The sequence below is a fragment of the Buteo buteo genome, chromosome 16, assembly GCF_964188355.1.
Source record: "Buteo buteo chromosome 16, bButBut1.hap1.1, whole genome shotgun sequence".
Classification (NCBI taxonomy): domain Eukaryota; kingdom Metazoa; phylum Chordata; class Aves; order Accipitriformes; family Accipitridae; genus Buteo; species Buteo buteo.
The window spans coordinates 14,231,496-14,247,403 of record NC_134186.1 but is presented as its reverse complement, the minus strand read 5'-3'; the positions used below and the strand labels follow the sequence as shown (position 1 = coordinate 14,247,403).

At 38.5% G+C, this 15,908-nt stretch overlaps 1 protein-coding gene across 6 annotated transcripts in view; it reads left to right on the top strand.

The window, feature by feature from the left end:
* NAP1L4 (nucleosome assembly protein 1 like 4) overlaps positions 1-11,382 on the top strand; it is a 29,954-nt gene extending 18,572 nt beyond the window's left edge. For 3 of the 6 annotated variants that reach the window (XM_075047927.1, XM_075047929.1, XM_075047928.1), the window contains exons 12-16: positions 740-762; positions 1,422-1,541; positions 1,836-1,865; positions 3,120-3,176; positions 10,104-11,382. In XM_075047927.1, coding sequence (XP_074904028.1) covers positions 740-762; positions 1,422-1,541; positions 1,836-1,865; positions 3,120-3,176; positions 10,104-10,142 — 269 coding nt within the window. In that variant the 3' untranslated portion in view covers positions 10,143-11,382. Of the gene's footprint in view, positions 1-739; positions 763-1,421; positions 1,542-1,835; positions 1,866-3,098; positions 3,177-4,345; positions 4,384-10,103 lie in introns of all 6 variants that reach the window. The other 3 variants (XR_012653142.1, XM_075047930.1, XR_012653141.1) reach the window with 3 other exon arrangements.
* The last annotated feature ends 4,526 nt before the right edge of the window (positions 11,383-15,908 follow it).

The following is a 15,908-nucleotide window of genomic DNA, read 5'->3' as shown; positions in this document are numbered from 1 at the left end:
AAAAATACTTAAAGGACATACTCTGGAGGTAACTGTATAAGAAAGATAAGACTGTGGCATCTGCTGGCAGCTGATACTGCATTTTCAACTTGGGAACAGACTGAGCCAAATATCACTTTCACAGCAGGATCACAGTACCATGGCACTTGAGTAGAGGAGGGAAATCTGGGTTGTTTGGGTTTTCTGTGGGTGGGGATTTTTTGGTTTGTTTGGCTTTTTTTTTAAACTAACCCCACCCTGTTCCTTACCAGTTACAGTACCGGGCCTCTTCTTGACAATACTTTGCAAATTCATGAGAAAATGTTAATCTGTTTGGTAGCATGTATATGGGGAGAGGAGAGGGTTTGTAGTGCTCTAGCAAAATGAAGTTACTGTAATTACAGCATTAATACAGAAACAAAATGTGTTGCTCTTTGAGAGGAGAAGTGTGATCTGCATGCCTTCTGAACCCATCTTTGTAGAAAGAGTATTTCCTGTGCAAAAATCTTTGACGTCAAAATGGCAGCTTTGATGCTGTTATTGCAGTACATGAAATTCTTGCAAGTGCAATTTCTGTGGGTTTAATTTAGGATGAACCTGAATTGTCTTCAGAGGTTTAATAGTTAGCTTGTGAAGACTTTTATAACACCAGTGTTTTCTGGTATGAGAAGGTCTTTATGCTGTGTTTTGTCATCTTGAATATTGAGGTGGGCTAGACTGTACAAACTTTTCTTAAATTTACTGTCTTTTCTTTTTGCAGTATCTGGTGATGGGGAGTCATTGGTAAGTTTACATTTCTGAAATTGATGATTGTGCTCTGCTTTATCTTTTTTGCTAAACATCTCTATGGTGAGTGACTATTTGGGTTCTTTTATTAAGTACTCTGTATTTTTATCATTACTTTTGCTTTTGCCAAAGCTGAGCTTCATCTTGATGAAATGAAAGATACTGTTGACTTGTCCAAGTAATCCATTGACATTTTGCTGTTGCATGTCTTGGTGATCCAATGCATCTATAATGATCACTGTTGGGAAGAGGTTATTATTTTCTCTAGCCACTCAGCACTACTGCATGGCTGGTATCTGATTTTTTAAAAAAATCAATCTGAAGCATTCTGAACAATTCTGTAACATCAGGTGTCAGAACCAGCAAAGTCTATGTGAGCCTTTTTAATAGAAGGTGTTTCCACAGGCCAGTAGCCTGTATGTAGAAAGTAGGAAACTTTAAAAATAAATCTCAATTCTGCAAATCTGGATTTAGACTTGCAATATTCCTTTTATTGTTACAAAGTTAAGTATACTCAAAGTACATGACCTGAACGTTGATGTTGTCCTGTTGATGACAGTGTGATGTTTCTCAAAACTATAACTTTGAAATACTTTTGTTTCTCCTCATAGCACATCACATTTTTAGTAGAAAAATCAAACTGTCTTGCTTTACAGGATGAAGATTCAGAGTTTACTTTAGCAGCAGATTTTGAAATCGGACACTTCTTCCGTGAAAGGATAGTCCCTCGTGCTGTGCTTTATTTCACTGGGGAAGCTATAGAGGATGATGATAACGTATGTATGCTATCAGCATTTTGTTTATTAGTCACCCCGTAGATAGAAACATTCTCCTCCTCTTCTGATTAGACTAGTATGTAGTATTAATTACATGAGAATAGCAAAAAACCTGAAGAGGTTCCTGTTACTTAGGAATAGGAAAGAATCATTCAGCTTGCTGTGAGTTGTTAATCTTTGCTTCTGGAAGGAGCTTAGTTTCAGTTACTGTGTTTGAATGTGCTAGATCTATTATTGCATAAGATTTTGTGCAAATATTAGCAGAGCTAATAAAACCTTGGGTTTGTTTTTCAGTTTGAAGAAGGTGAAGAAGGTGAAGAGGAGGTGAGATGCGTACTGTATCTTTTATAGATAACTAATTACCTGCTGTGTTCCAGTTCCACAAATAGTCCTATATGGAGCAGAAAATAGTTGTTCATAAATGCTCTTGTGTATGATACTTCTTTCCAAAAGAGGTCAGCATTCCCGACTTAAAAAAAAATCTATGGCTGTTCTTCCTCTTCACGGAAGTACTTTCTGCAAGAACATTTATCCAGTTTTTTTCTAGTATTTTGAAAGCTGCTTTCTGACATGAGTCAGAAATTAAAATCAAGCTTTTTTGAGTGCTGCATGATAAGAACCTTCAGTCTTATTTTTAAGTATCTGTTACTTAGGCAGTAGTGGAATTCAGCTGTTAGCTTTTAGTTGTCGTGAGCTTGAGGGCTTGCTAAATGTAAAGTAAAAAAGGAAGATTGTACAACTGCTCAGGATAAAGGCTTAATTTAGGCTGGAATTTCTAGTATGCCAAGAGCTCTGGTGCGTTTACAGTAGTGTTGTATGAATACAAACATACTGTGAAAGGCTTAGCACAAAACCACTAAATGATACCACACTTAAATGAAGTAATATCCTTTACAGGTAATTACATTCTTATTTTACTGCTTTTGCTGTGGTGTTCCTGCTAACTGGTTAAAGGTACATACCTGACTGTCATCAAGTTCACAACAGTAGAGTACATCAGAAGTTATCAAGCTGGTGGTCTAATGTGAGCTGATAGTCTTCAGCGATGCAGACTTCTGGGCTTAGGCTGTTGAGCGACTAAACACTTTCTTATTTTTCTTTAAGCTGGGTCTTGATAGAATTGTACGTTGTATTTTTAATCTGTCTCCAGTGCCAGATGTTACTACTTGGATGTAGGCAGGTGTACAACAGAGTGCAAAAATACCGCAAAATCCCATGCGGGAATACATAGCCTGTCCACAGTAATCCAAATAAACAGAGACTGTTTGGAAGGACATCAAAATGAAAAACGAAATTAGACATATATACTTACTCCCAGAACTGTAAAATTCCAAATAACATGTTGGATGGAAGTTAAAAAATGGCTGGGAGACTGCAGCAACTTACGTAGGAAGGTTGCCTTAAGCCATGCTGAAATCTGTGTTTTAAATCTTTTAAAGATTTTGCTTTAAGATTTTGAAGATGCTTAATTCTTTTAAGTCAACCCAGATAACTTGCTATTTTGTTTTTTCTCCATTACAAAAAGTTGCACTTTTAACCTATTTTAATTTCTGTTAGTTTATCTCTATTTTGTCATAGGAGTTGGAGGGGGAAGAGGAGGGAGAAGAAGAGGAAGATGCAGAGAGTGATCCTAAGGTAAGGATTTTTGTGTGCTTAGTCATAACACAGACTGTAATCATGAGCGATGTAACTAATGTTTTAATAGTTTTTGAAAAGATTAATAAATTATTAAAAAACAAAAACCACCCTAGCTTCTGACTGCAATGTTTTCATCTTCTTCAGCACTCAAATTGCTCTTAAAAGAAAGGTTATGTTTCCATAAATTGAGAAAATATAGGTTTTGTCTTCCAACCTGCACCAAGAAAAAAGTAATGTTGGAACTGTGTGCTTTTACTTCTTAATGGTATCTTGGTATAATATGTATTTTTCCTTTAGAAAGGTCATATTCAAATATTCTGTGGCTGGACTTCAACTTAGAACTAGTCTGACAAATCTCAACTAGCTTGTTTTGTTTATTTTCTTTTTCTTAGAATTGTTCTTTTTGGTTGTCCTGATGGCTGCAGGTTAGACTCTGCATGTGTGTACTCAGCTAGAAATGAAAAAAGTTAGTCCCCAACTTTGAATTTTAAACTTTAGGAGACCTGGTTTAAAATTCAGCCTTAAGGGTTAGTGCTCCTTCTGATAAGTATCTTTGAATCCTTCAGTCATGGTAAAGTTAATGCTTACATTTAGTGGATCTGGGACAGTGATGACAGACTTGCGTTCATTTAGTTCTTAAAACATCAGCTTTTAATTTTTTATAAAGGCAGAGATGAAAAAGTGGAAGGCATGCAAAACTACTTGATCTTTGGATGAAAGTCTTAACAGCAGCTTAACATGTCACTCTTCTGACACAGTTTTATGTACATCATCATAGCACTAGTAAATGCTTTTTGTCACTGTATCAAGAATTGAGTTTGTTTTTCTTTAATGAGAAGTACTGTATACTAAAGAAAGTCTGTATTGTGGAAAGATTGATCAAACAGGATTAGAGTGGCAGAAATGAATATTCTGACTGCTCTGCAGGATCAAAATGCAGTGGTGTACCTGTAATGGGAAAAAGTTGGACAGCTGAGAAACAAAATGTTAGTTCTGAGTCAAAGTGTATTTGTGCTAAGTATCAAATATCCTTTTAAAGGATTTGGTATTCTGTAGAAAAAAAGCTTGAAGTATCTTGGAAGGTTATGGTTGTTGCCTCCTGTATTATTTTGTACATTTCACTTTATGTTCATGCTGACAGTTCCTTTCAATTTTTTCCCATTTAGGTGTAATTTAAGTCTGTTTATCATTCATACATTTCTAGGTAAGGTGGAATTCCATTCATACCTAACTTCCAAGAGTCCCATTTGTAGCCATGCAATGTGGTTTGTTTTCTAGGATTTTCTGTTTTGTTTGTTTTGTTTTTTTTCCTTGTATGGGGAAAAGAAATGGGGGAATGGTGACTTCGGAGTTTAAGTTTTATTAGTGAAAAATAGAAACATGTATAGAGATGAATACCTTTAAATTATATAATTAGATTTTTCAGAATGACCTCTCTGCCTTCCTGGCACAACTTCTGCTTTGCCTTTGTAGCAGTCAAACTGTATTTTATATACATGATAAAAGATACTGAGACTTGCCAGGCTTTGTTTTTGTCTTGTTTCTGATTTGATGTTGTGTCTCTACTGTTTCTAGTGTACTTGCAAATTATTTCTTAAATATCTCCTCTGCTCTTCTTGTGAACTCTTGTAAGTCATCAGCTTACTTAGTATGTCTTTTCCAACATTATTCTTGTTTATGCTGCCTGACAAAGGCAGTCAGTCACTCTTAGAGGCCTTTTCTTGAGCTCTCATGATTCTGAACTGGTATTGCTCTCCTGCTTGTCTGTCTCTAAAAGAACAAAAAAAAGTTCCTTCTATTGTGTACTGTCATCTTTCAGCTTTCATCCCATGCCTCATAGAGAACAATGCCTGCAACAGGCTCTATACTCTTCCCCCCCCCCCCCCCCCCCCCCCCCCCCCCCCCCCCGTATTTTAGGCTTGTATCTTTTCTTATCTTTGGTTACTTAGGACGAGCTGTAATCTTTTCAGCTCATTCCTTCTCTGCATAGATAATGCTCTTTGCCTTTGTTAAACTCAAAACTGAGCTGTGGTGGTGGTGGTTAGGTTTGGTTTTGGTTGGTTTTTTTGGTGTGTGGTGGTTTGTTTTTGTTTTTTTTTTTTTTAAATTTTATTTCTAATCTGATATCCTTTGGGAAGCCAGCCACCCTGCCCTGACATACTTGCACTGTTTATTCACATGCAGTAGTAGAACATCCATTTGTCACAACAGTTTATATGTTGCCCTGCTGCAATCTGCTACGCAGCTGTCTTACAATTAAAAGTTGTCAGCCACTGGCTTCAGTTTTTCAAGTCAACTTGGAATTGTTTGTTATCTTTTAAGACCATACCCCTAATCCTGTTCTCCATTCCTTCTGTTCATCCCATTTTCTGGTCCTGTTTCTCCCTGTCCCCTGCCCCTCTTTGCCTTTCAGTCCTGTCCCCCCCCCTTTTCCTTATATCTAGAATAGTTTTCCTTTTCATGTACACAAAAATATTTGTTCTTTGGTCTGTTTTCCTTTCAAATTCAATTTCTCCTGTTCAGTCATTTACATATTACCTCCATCTGCTACGTAAATGTCAACACTTTCTGCTTTAACTTTCCCTCCTTCCTTCCTCTCACTGCTGTCGGTTTAAAGTTTGAGTTGTTCATTTACATTTGAGTTGTTCAGTTACAAATAGATCATTATGATCTCTTACACAAAGAACTTAGGCTATTATATATAAGTTGTGACTTTGGAAGACTGAGCAGTCAGATGATTGAAAGTAGCTTCAGAACATGCTACAAAACCAGATAATGTAGCTTGTTTTGTCTAGTGTATTTCTCCATGACTTTATTTCACATTACTGACACTATGCTTGAATTGAGAAGTAGCTGACAAGGTAATATAGAATGCTGTTTTGAAATATGAACTAAAAAGCTGCTGTGGAGAGAGACTGCATGTGCTTCAAGGTGCTTAGTCTATCTTTTAAGTAACAGTGGCAGAAGGGCCTGTTAGCAAATTCATTTTCAGCACCTTTGAAGCGTTATGTCCCAGTTGTGGAGGAGGCAGTTCAGACCGTTTGCTTACTTGGCTCCAATTAGCTCTGAATTTACTTCCTGTGTATATATTTGATATCCTTGCTTTTTCTCATTCAATAACATAGATTAGAAAATGAATAAAGATAAGGTTTAGCTTTAGGATCCCTAACTGGACTATTTCATGGTAAGACATTTGAAATGCTGAAAGGCTTTCTTCCTTCTTGCTGGAAAGACATCAGCTTTAGTGCCTACTGTCTGCATTGATCCCACTGTTGGCAGCAAAGTCTGTTTGGGTGTCAGGCAAGACCTTGATGGGCTGCCAGTGCCTGCATGGCTGCTTTAGCAGATGGGAAGCTTTCCAAAAAGTCATTTGTAAAAGTAAGGAGGTAAAGGCTCAGTTGCTCTTTGAATCGCCTAGCAAAGTATCCTGCCTAATCTGTTTAAACATTGAAGATTAATAGAAGTTCAGTGTCTCTTTCAGCAGTAACTTTATGTGAAAAAACTCTGGTTTGAAAGGATTAAATTGCTAAGATAAATGGCATGGGTACTTTGGGCTTATGCTCCCATCCTCGAGGACACAAGGTTAATTGTATGGGTAGATGCAGCGGGCTGTGTGTATGAAAGTCATGAAAGCAATATTACTTCAGACCTGCTTTTCTCCATTTTAGCCCTATGATCCTGTAAATTTTAGGTGGAATTCCCTCTTTAAAATTGATGCATGTCCTCTGTGTCCATGAGCAGCTGATGCAGTTTAGCTGATGTAATTGCTGAAGTCCGAGCAAGTGGTCTGTACGTAAGCTAATTAGCTCAAGTTTCTTGCATTGTTTTCCTGGGTAATCAAATGCCAGAAGAAAAATGTTCCTGTCCATTGTAGCAAGAGTGCATATATATATATTTTTTAAATTCTGAGTAAGTGATCCAATAAAAGCAAAAAAAGCTTTACGTTGATGCTTGTTAGCAAAAGAGAAAAAATAGGTGGGAGTCTCACTTATTTAGCTGGTATATCTCCATTGGAACAGTGTCTCAAACTGGAATCAAAGGCCTAGAGTAGTTTAAACTCCTTGCACAGAATAAGTAAATATTATGAAATGCTTTAAAGATGTAAAATTAAAAAATCCTACCACTTTTCATATGAACTTAAGTCATTGCTTGTGACTACTGTAGAGAATCTCTTTATGACAAGAAGAATTCTTACTTGTCTCTGTAGCACTGGTAGTGAACTTCAGTATGTGTGTTTGCTGCTAAATTTATTTTAAAATAAGATGCAATTCCTCCTTACCTTTGCCAGTTAGAGTCTCTCTGTATGATCTTTATTGCCTGGCCAATGTACTTCACTGCCTTTCTAAGATATCTTGGGAAGTTAATTTAGGGAAATACAGCATGAATGGAAATCTTGCTAGAATGAGGAGATAAAAAAAAATAGTGCAGGGTCTGTCTAAGGCCAATAAATGGGTTGGTAGTGGTTGGCTGACCAAATGTCACCAACAGTCTGGGCGCTGTGGGAAGAGCAGGCTCAAGCTTAATGGCCTTGCCTGAGGGAGTATGGATGTAGTATCTTGACCACACGTGCAGCTTGGGGTCTTTCCACATGCGTGTACCTGATGGGGCAGCTGTAACTTGAAGAAAATTGTATTCGTTTATCTGGACTGTTGTCATCTCATGATTAGACTGTGAGATACTTTGAGACTGATGGGTAGCTGAAAGCAATAAGGAGCTCACATGCTGGCTTACTTAGCAAGAGCAGTGCTGTGCTATTGAAATGGTGGAAGAAAATGGATTATGTTGGAATCTGGACCTGAGATACTTCCTTGTTACTTATGGCCTGCTTAAACATGTTATATATATATGGTCAAGATAGATTATGCCTCACTGTAAGCTAAAAATAGCATAAACTAGCAGTATTCCTCTCAAAATTCTTCCAACAACTAACTCCTATCCAAAAACCTGTTAAACTGTGGGGTTTTTTTGTTTTGGGTTTTTTTGTTTGTTTTTTTTCTGTCTGAGAGCAATAATCAACACTGGAAAGTCCTTAAGAAGGAACTTCATAATTTCTATGACTCAGTTTTTACAGGATAAAGATTTATATGCAATAATATGATTTAAATGTTTACAGAAATAAAGACAAGTATAAAGAAAAGATAATGAAGCTTATTATAAAATACAGTAAGGGTTTTGGTTGATCATTAAAATTTGGCTGAAATGGTTGCAGTGGTCAACCTAAGTGTGTCTGATACAACAGGTGAATAGGAAGGAAGGAGAGAGATGGAAAGATTTTTAAGTACTTTCTACATAACGGGTTTGTTATTTGATTATGGCTCTTATCCAGAATGCATGGGGGAGGGGAAGTGATGCTGTGTGCTACTCTGTGGCCATGTTCAAATACAAAGCAGCTATAAGAAAAGTAAGATACTTTTGGAAAGCTTTTTGATAAAAATGTTGCCAGTTTTTGCCTGTCTTTAAATGAAAAGGAATAGCATGCAATGTGTTGCCAGTGGCAGTGGGATTATGGTATTTTTTGAGAGAGAGAATGCTAATTTTGTGTTCTGTGTAAACATATCCCTCTTTTCAAGAGGGAATTCATGCTGTACTTAGACCCAGATCAGTGAAAACAAATTCACATCAGTGTTATTTGGAACCCCAGGCAGATGAGAGAGTACAAAGTTGAAGTTAGCCAGATGTGCTGGGGGAAGAAAACCACAAGGAAGAAGTCTGAACAGTCTTTGGCATATCTGTGCAAAAGAAACAGCATTTGGCTTTAATCCAGACTTCCAGTGGGAATGATAGTGACTGCTATAACCCTAAAGCAGTTTAGGTGAGGAAGAGAAAAAGTCTGGGTTTAGTGCAGATGATAGGGGGCAAAACTTATGGTAAGGAATCTTAGTTGCACCTGTTCTTCCTCACTACAGGCAAAATGCTTAAGTTGTCTTAGCTCTTGATTACTTGATGTATAATGAACTTTTGTATGTTTACTTCTTTTACAACATATAAAGCTCTTCTTTAGGATAGTTACTAAGAAACATTTTGTTCTGTGGTCAGTGACATTCGAGGTGTCATGTTTTATACCTGTATTTTTCTTTACTAGAATTCAGCAGGTTTATGTGACTGCCATTTGTTTATAATAAACTATGTTAAGAATGTTAAAGGGAGAAGCAAACAGGAAATACACTGAATAAATTCTCCTGCTTTCTAGGAATCCTGTTTTACAACAAAAAAGCGAGAGGTGCAGTGTAAAACCTGAAGTTCTTAGCTGTTTGAGTACTTGTTCTCCTTCACAAATACACTTCCTTTTGCCACAGGGGAAGTTGTTTTACTACATAATGGAGGTGTTTTTACTTCTACATATTCAGATTAATGTGGACTTCTTGCCCAGTGTTAAACTGTTGAATAGTTACCTGCTGGTGATGCAGAACCTAGAAGAAATCAACACATTAATTACGTTTTTATCACCTTAGCAGAAAGGGCAAGGCTTCTAAGGAAAAAAACTCATACGTGCTGCAGAATAAGCAGCCTACTTTCCCTGCCTTCCTCTCTCCTCGGAGTTAGTGAGGAGGTGGCAGCTTAATAAACTGTTTAATAACAACTGAAAGTCAAATTGCGCCTCTGGTTGGAGGGAATAGAAGGTGGCTTGCTTTCTTGTTTGTTTGAACCTTGGCCTACTGGATGGAATGTAAAGAACACAAATGCAGATTAAAAATATTATGGGGTACCAAGCAGTTGGGGGCAGGGGAAACCCAATAAATATGGTGACTGCTGTTCAGACCTTTATCATCTAGCTTGAGTTTACATGTAGCTTTTCTGTACATGCTAATGATATCTCTAGCTAATTCAAAACTGCATAGCCAATTTCTTTTATTTCTTGAAGTATTTTCTTGTGTGTGCTATTTTGATTTTTAACCTTTTTTTTTCTTTTTCCATTTTGTACAGAAAGATTCCAGCCAACCTGCTGAATGCAAACAACAGTAATAAGGAAATACCACTTGGAAGTGATATTTGAACAACTTGTAACAAATATTTGGATACCTGGCCTGCAGTTCAGGATATTCCATCGCTGCGGCACAATCTTATTAACAATGCTTAAAATTAATTTGTTTTAAAATGCATGATTTTCACTAACTTTTCTTTATTGCTTAACATGTACAGTGGCAACTTCAATGCATTTGGGAAATAGGAGGTTTAAATAAAGCACACTCTACAGCCGTTGGTACACTGTAGCTAAGTATGTCACTAGGCCTTTAGAGCCTTTTGCCCTATGCATAGGGGAATAGTCCAGACTACCACGTGAGGATTATCCATTTTCTTGTTAAACATTGAAAATTGTGGAATAGCAATGTGCTGAGAAGCTAAAGTAAATGGATTACATGTATGGTAGCTGAAACAGATAGAGCAATATGACTTTTTTGCTAGTTCCCTCCCCCCTTTTTTAATGTTTCTCGCAACCTACAAATTGAACTAGTGCTTGAGCAGCTTTAAATGTCATATTTATTATCTCAGTAAAACCAATTGAATTGAAGTAATTTTACTTCATTGAAGGGGGTGTCATATTTGAGACTTAGTTGTTCATCTTGCTATTTATTTATTCATATGTTTGTAAGTACTTTGACAGAATTAGTGCTTTTTAATAGTTTTTAATATACTTGAAAATATTCCTCTTTTGCATACAATATGGGTACTTGTAAAACAAATAATTTGAATTGATCTCAGTGTAGTAGTCTAGACAGAAGAAATGAACTTGCATCAAAATGACAACTCTTCTGGATGAAGATCAAAATGCAAAGGCCAAACTGTTGCTGTTGATGGAAGTGGGTTGCAGCCAAAGAACCAGAAAATTTCCAGTAGTCTTATTGCTTAGTGTCCAGCATGGAGGACCTTTCACTATGAACACGGAAATTTATCAAAATTCAGTTCAATAAATCTGAAGTTTTGGTGTCTTACTTGCAACACTGAAATTATTCCATTCCACAATTTGTTTTATTTTAAAGCTCTGAAGTCTTCAAAACTACCTTTTGTTGTGTGGCACTTCAGGTACACGTTTCTAGTTTCAGATCCATTGCCAACTTCTGGCAGCAGTTGAATAGCAGCTGTATCAACACTGTGACCAGGCATGTAGAGTGCTCCAGCCTTACCTTACACATTTGTAACTTAATACGGTGTTTTCAATTTGTACAGAATAGATAGAATATTCTATTAAAGTTGTGAAACATGATCGTTGGTGCCTGTCTGGTCCGTAATGCTTCCTAGGTTAAATGAATATCTCTTTGACTTTCGATAGTGAATCATGAAGTGTTTAACAAGGGCCATGCCAGATGTTTGGCCTTGTCTGAAGGTCCTGCTAGTTTCCTTGGTTATCAAAAGCCAAAGAAAAGGAGAGGAGCCCTTGTAAATATTGCATTATGGAGTTTTTTGATGTAAATCAGAAGAAGCTTGGTTGATTTGCAAGTAGACAGTCTGGAATGTTTTGTAGGATTTGAGTTTTTTGGGAGGTAACATCATTATTAAAGATTCCATGTGATCTATGCAATTCAGCCATGGACTAAATGAGGGGCTGGGGGACATGAACTGGTGTATGACATGTTAAAATATCCCTGCATCAATACCTTGCAGTCAGAAAATGTAGCACTAATGCTCGGGTGACATTATACTGTTAAGGCAGGAATAGGGATAGGTTTTGGACTTTTTTTTAAATAAAACAAACAATTCAGGTTTTGTAATGAGTCATTAATATAGTGTACTACAGCAGGCACAGAGAACGGCGTGAAGGCATGTCTGACAAGGGGAGGAATAATGAATGGAGTTTGCACAGGTGCAGACTGGCTAATAACAGTGCCAGTGATGCTAGGCACATCAAATAGAGATATTTGACCAGCTTTTTTTAATTTTTATATCAAAAGAACTTGAATGATAGTTGCCCTATCCTAAAGAAGTACTTTCCACTACATGGTTAAACAGGAGTACTACTACCTGGAGATAAACATCTGCAAATTAGCACACTGAAGTAATTTATGTGCATGAATCCCAAAAGGCTTAACTTTAATTTTGAGAAAACGGGAAATTCCAGAACATGTAGAGCAACGGTGCCAGCATTCAGGGAGGGCAAATGAGATGGGTGGCTAACGAAGCTGCCTAGCAAGACGTTCATCCTGGGGAAAGTGATGGGAAAGCTGAGCTGGGATTTGTTAAAGCAGAGTTAATGCCAGTTGACAGAGCCTAACAGAAAACAGGTCCTGTCAAAACCCAGCTGTGCTCTTGCCATTATAGATTTAGCTGATAATGGCAAAGATGAGCATTTCATAGCCTTCTCTGTTTTCAGATGGTTATTTATAAACTTGTCTACAGGAAAAGTAACTAACAGGTACTTGACAGCTCAACTCATTCCTTTAGCACAAGGGTATGAAGAACTGATGGGTTGGTTGTCAGAATGACACGGCCAGACAAATCCAGGCTGGATGCTCAATACAGGGAGTGTGGGTATGCAAAAAGGAGATAAGAGTGATTAACTGTGGAAAAGAAAAAAAAAAAATCGGTATCAGTGTTTTCTGAAGACTGTGCCTTAAGCCAAAAAAAATTGGAGGCCCTATGCAAAACTAAGATGAGAAGTTTTTAAAATGGTGAGGTGATACCGAAAAAGTGAGTCTACATGCATACATGCCTGATTACCATCACAGCAACCTGATAAAAGAAACTGAAGTTTAGTCTGTGAGAACACACTCTTTTGATGCAGTCTTCATGTTGGTAGCTTCTCATTTGAGGGAAAAAAAAAAGCTCCATGGTCTGAAAGTTGAAGCAGCTAGAAGTGCTCCAAGGGAGATTAATTTGGCATGTTGCCTACTCGGGCTGCAGTGTGATTAATAGCTTCTCAGTGCCTTGGTTGTCTAGGAAGAAAGCCTTGGAGGTACTACCCCGCTGCCCTATCTGATAGAGAAACAAATGGCAAATACTCTGCTTCCAGCTGAAAATCGGGGACGGGCTGTCGTTTTTCAGGAGTCTTTTGCACAACGTTAGGGTACCCTCCTGGGATCTTGGTATTTGGGATAACTGAGAGCTTTCAGTCCAATTTCAGTATGTTCAGTTATCTGGGGTTTGCTATCTGGTTAGGATTTGTGGTAGCTGGAAAAATTAAAATAGTCTCTGTGTGTTTCCACTCTCCTTATTAAACAGGCTTTTCCTGTTTTAAAATAAAGGAGACTTGTAATAAATTCATCCTCAGTTAAATGCTGCCTTGACGGCAGTTCCTCAAGCAAATGAGGTCTCGCTGAGGAAGCCAGCTCAGCACAGCGCAGTCCGGAGGAGGCCCACGCTGGAGAGGAGCGCCTAAGAAGAGGTCAGACTAGTTACAGCACGAGGAAATCGCTTGCTCCGTGCGACCTCGGCGATTCAGGAGGTGAGTATAAGATGTCAGACTTACCCTGGCTACCTGATGTTACACTGAAGTAGCACATAACCTTATGAACTTGCGCTTGAAATTTGTACCTTCTTCTGAAGCATCTTAGCTCTTCTGGAAACAATTATAGCTCACCCAGAAAATCCTTTCTAGTTAAGCCTATAAATGCAAGTCGTGGATTATGCAGCTAGGTGGGAGACTTGTTTCTCCCGCTGCTGGAGCATGTGTGATGTGCCCCAAAGCCTTGCCATCGCGAACTTCACCTGGTCCCATGGCTGCTTCTGTCCAACAATGCGTGACTTTTAGAAAAACATGAAGTTTATTTGGGCTCCTGCAAATCACCTCTTGATAGCCTGTTGTAAATAGCAGTATATATATAAAAAAATAAAGTGCTGCATTCATGCTTTATGCTCTGCTTCTTCCCACGGATAAAGATCTGTATTATTTCCCAAATAAAGTCTGGGAGGCATTGACTTAGTGTCAATACAGTATCTGTTCAGGACTCCTCCCCTGATGCTAAAGCCCTCACATTCTTTTACCTTTGTTGCTCATGTTTTTCAGTATAATCAGTGTGCAAACAGCTCTGCCGCTGTAGCTGTGACCTGTGCCTGGAAGAACCTTCATCCTCCCTTTCCCAAACAGTTTATAGTCATCACACTAATAGCAGGCAGAGCTATTTTTTTTCCATATGCTCATACTGCTGTCCTAAATACCTCCAGCCTCTTGCAGGTCAGGGCCAGGAAACCCGAACAATAAACGCCGTAAGTCATGCCAGTTTGACAAGCATCCAAAGAAAAAAAAAAAAAAAAAAGAAAAAAATTTAAAAAAAGAAATCCAAGCCTGTGTGCTGTTAATGAAGCATCATGTGAATGAAGGCTGAGCTGTTCACCATGTGCCAGCTTTTTTTTCCAGACCGGCTTTCCTCTCTGCTTGTTCACCTCGCCATTACACAAGCAAAAACGCATGCTCCACCCAGCAGCGCGCTCGCCTCTTGCACAAGCTGCCTTACCCTCTGGTTTTTACCGTGGGAATCTGGACACCTTGTGGAGATGCCAAACCAGGTTAATACAACCCAGCGAGCGTGTGCTCCAATTGCCAGCGTAGCTCTGTGCAGCCTCCCAGCTCGTACGAGCCTTCCTGGTAACAGTCCTGTGCTGCAAAAAATAACCCCTCCTAGCAAATTTTCCTTTCCCAAAGGAGCCATCATCAGCGACACAGTGGCCGCTCGCTGACTCACCCCTGCCTCGCTGCTTGCCCCCAGCATCTGCAAGTTCAAGGTAACCCATGCCAGACCCGTCCCAGCTTAAGAAAAGAGCTGAAGAGAAGGGAAACAGTAGAGAAAGGAATTTACTCATTATGCAACATGACCTAAAGGGGAAAAATAAATAAATATATAAAGTAACAATTTGCCCCTGCTTGGGGCAGAAATCGAACAGCTTAGGATGATGCTGGAAAAGAAGGACCGTTGGTCTATCACTGATGCAAATCTTTGCACCATACAAATATTCCTTGTGAGCTGTTAAACTGAGCTTTTCACAAAGCAAATTCAGTCTGGCAGTTGTTGAGTCCACGTTCATCTACCTTTTAGGGGTAACAGAGGGACTTACCTTGGTGTTTTAGCATTAATGCCTACTTGGCCAACAGTGGTAAGGTCACACTTAGGAGGGGTTTGGGTGGGTTTTTTCCTTTTTTTTATATTAATTTTTATTTCCCTCAATTATCTAGTCTTCCTTCTTCCTTTTCATGCTCCTGACTTAAGGCATATTTCAAACTCTTTGATATGCCTGGACAGAAAGAGCACGAGAGAAGGAGGGTTGAGTACAAAAATTAGTATCAGAGACATTACCAAAGCAAACTCCTGAAGTTGGCGATGGGATATAACTTGTTAGGGGAGTTGTTAAAGCACTTGCCGTAAAGGTCACGTAGAGCTCCTGCACAGAAGTGAGTAGTTCAAGGCGTTTTGATGCAGAGAAAAACCAATTAAGATATAACTGCTACTGACATTCCCCTAAGCCATTTCATCTCTCACCGCTTCAAAAAAGCAGGGAAAAACAAATTATGTACTTTCAATCTGAGATTTATATAGGCTGAATTGTTGCTTAGCCTATGAAAAGATCAAAAAGGAGATCTTTGAAGACAGATCGCTTACAAAGAACACTGGACTGTTATTATACCAAAAAAAAAAAAGAGGTTAATAAGCACGGTTCAGGTCAAAACGTAGGCAAATATGGTGTGTGCAACAAAGTGTTCACAAGGGCTGCTTGCTCAGGCGTTTCAAAGCTGGGCAGCAAGAGGGTAAATCACTGAGCTGGCATCTCGAGCAGCAACACTGCAGCGTTGCATGGGTATTT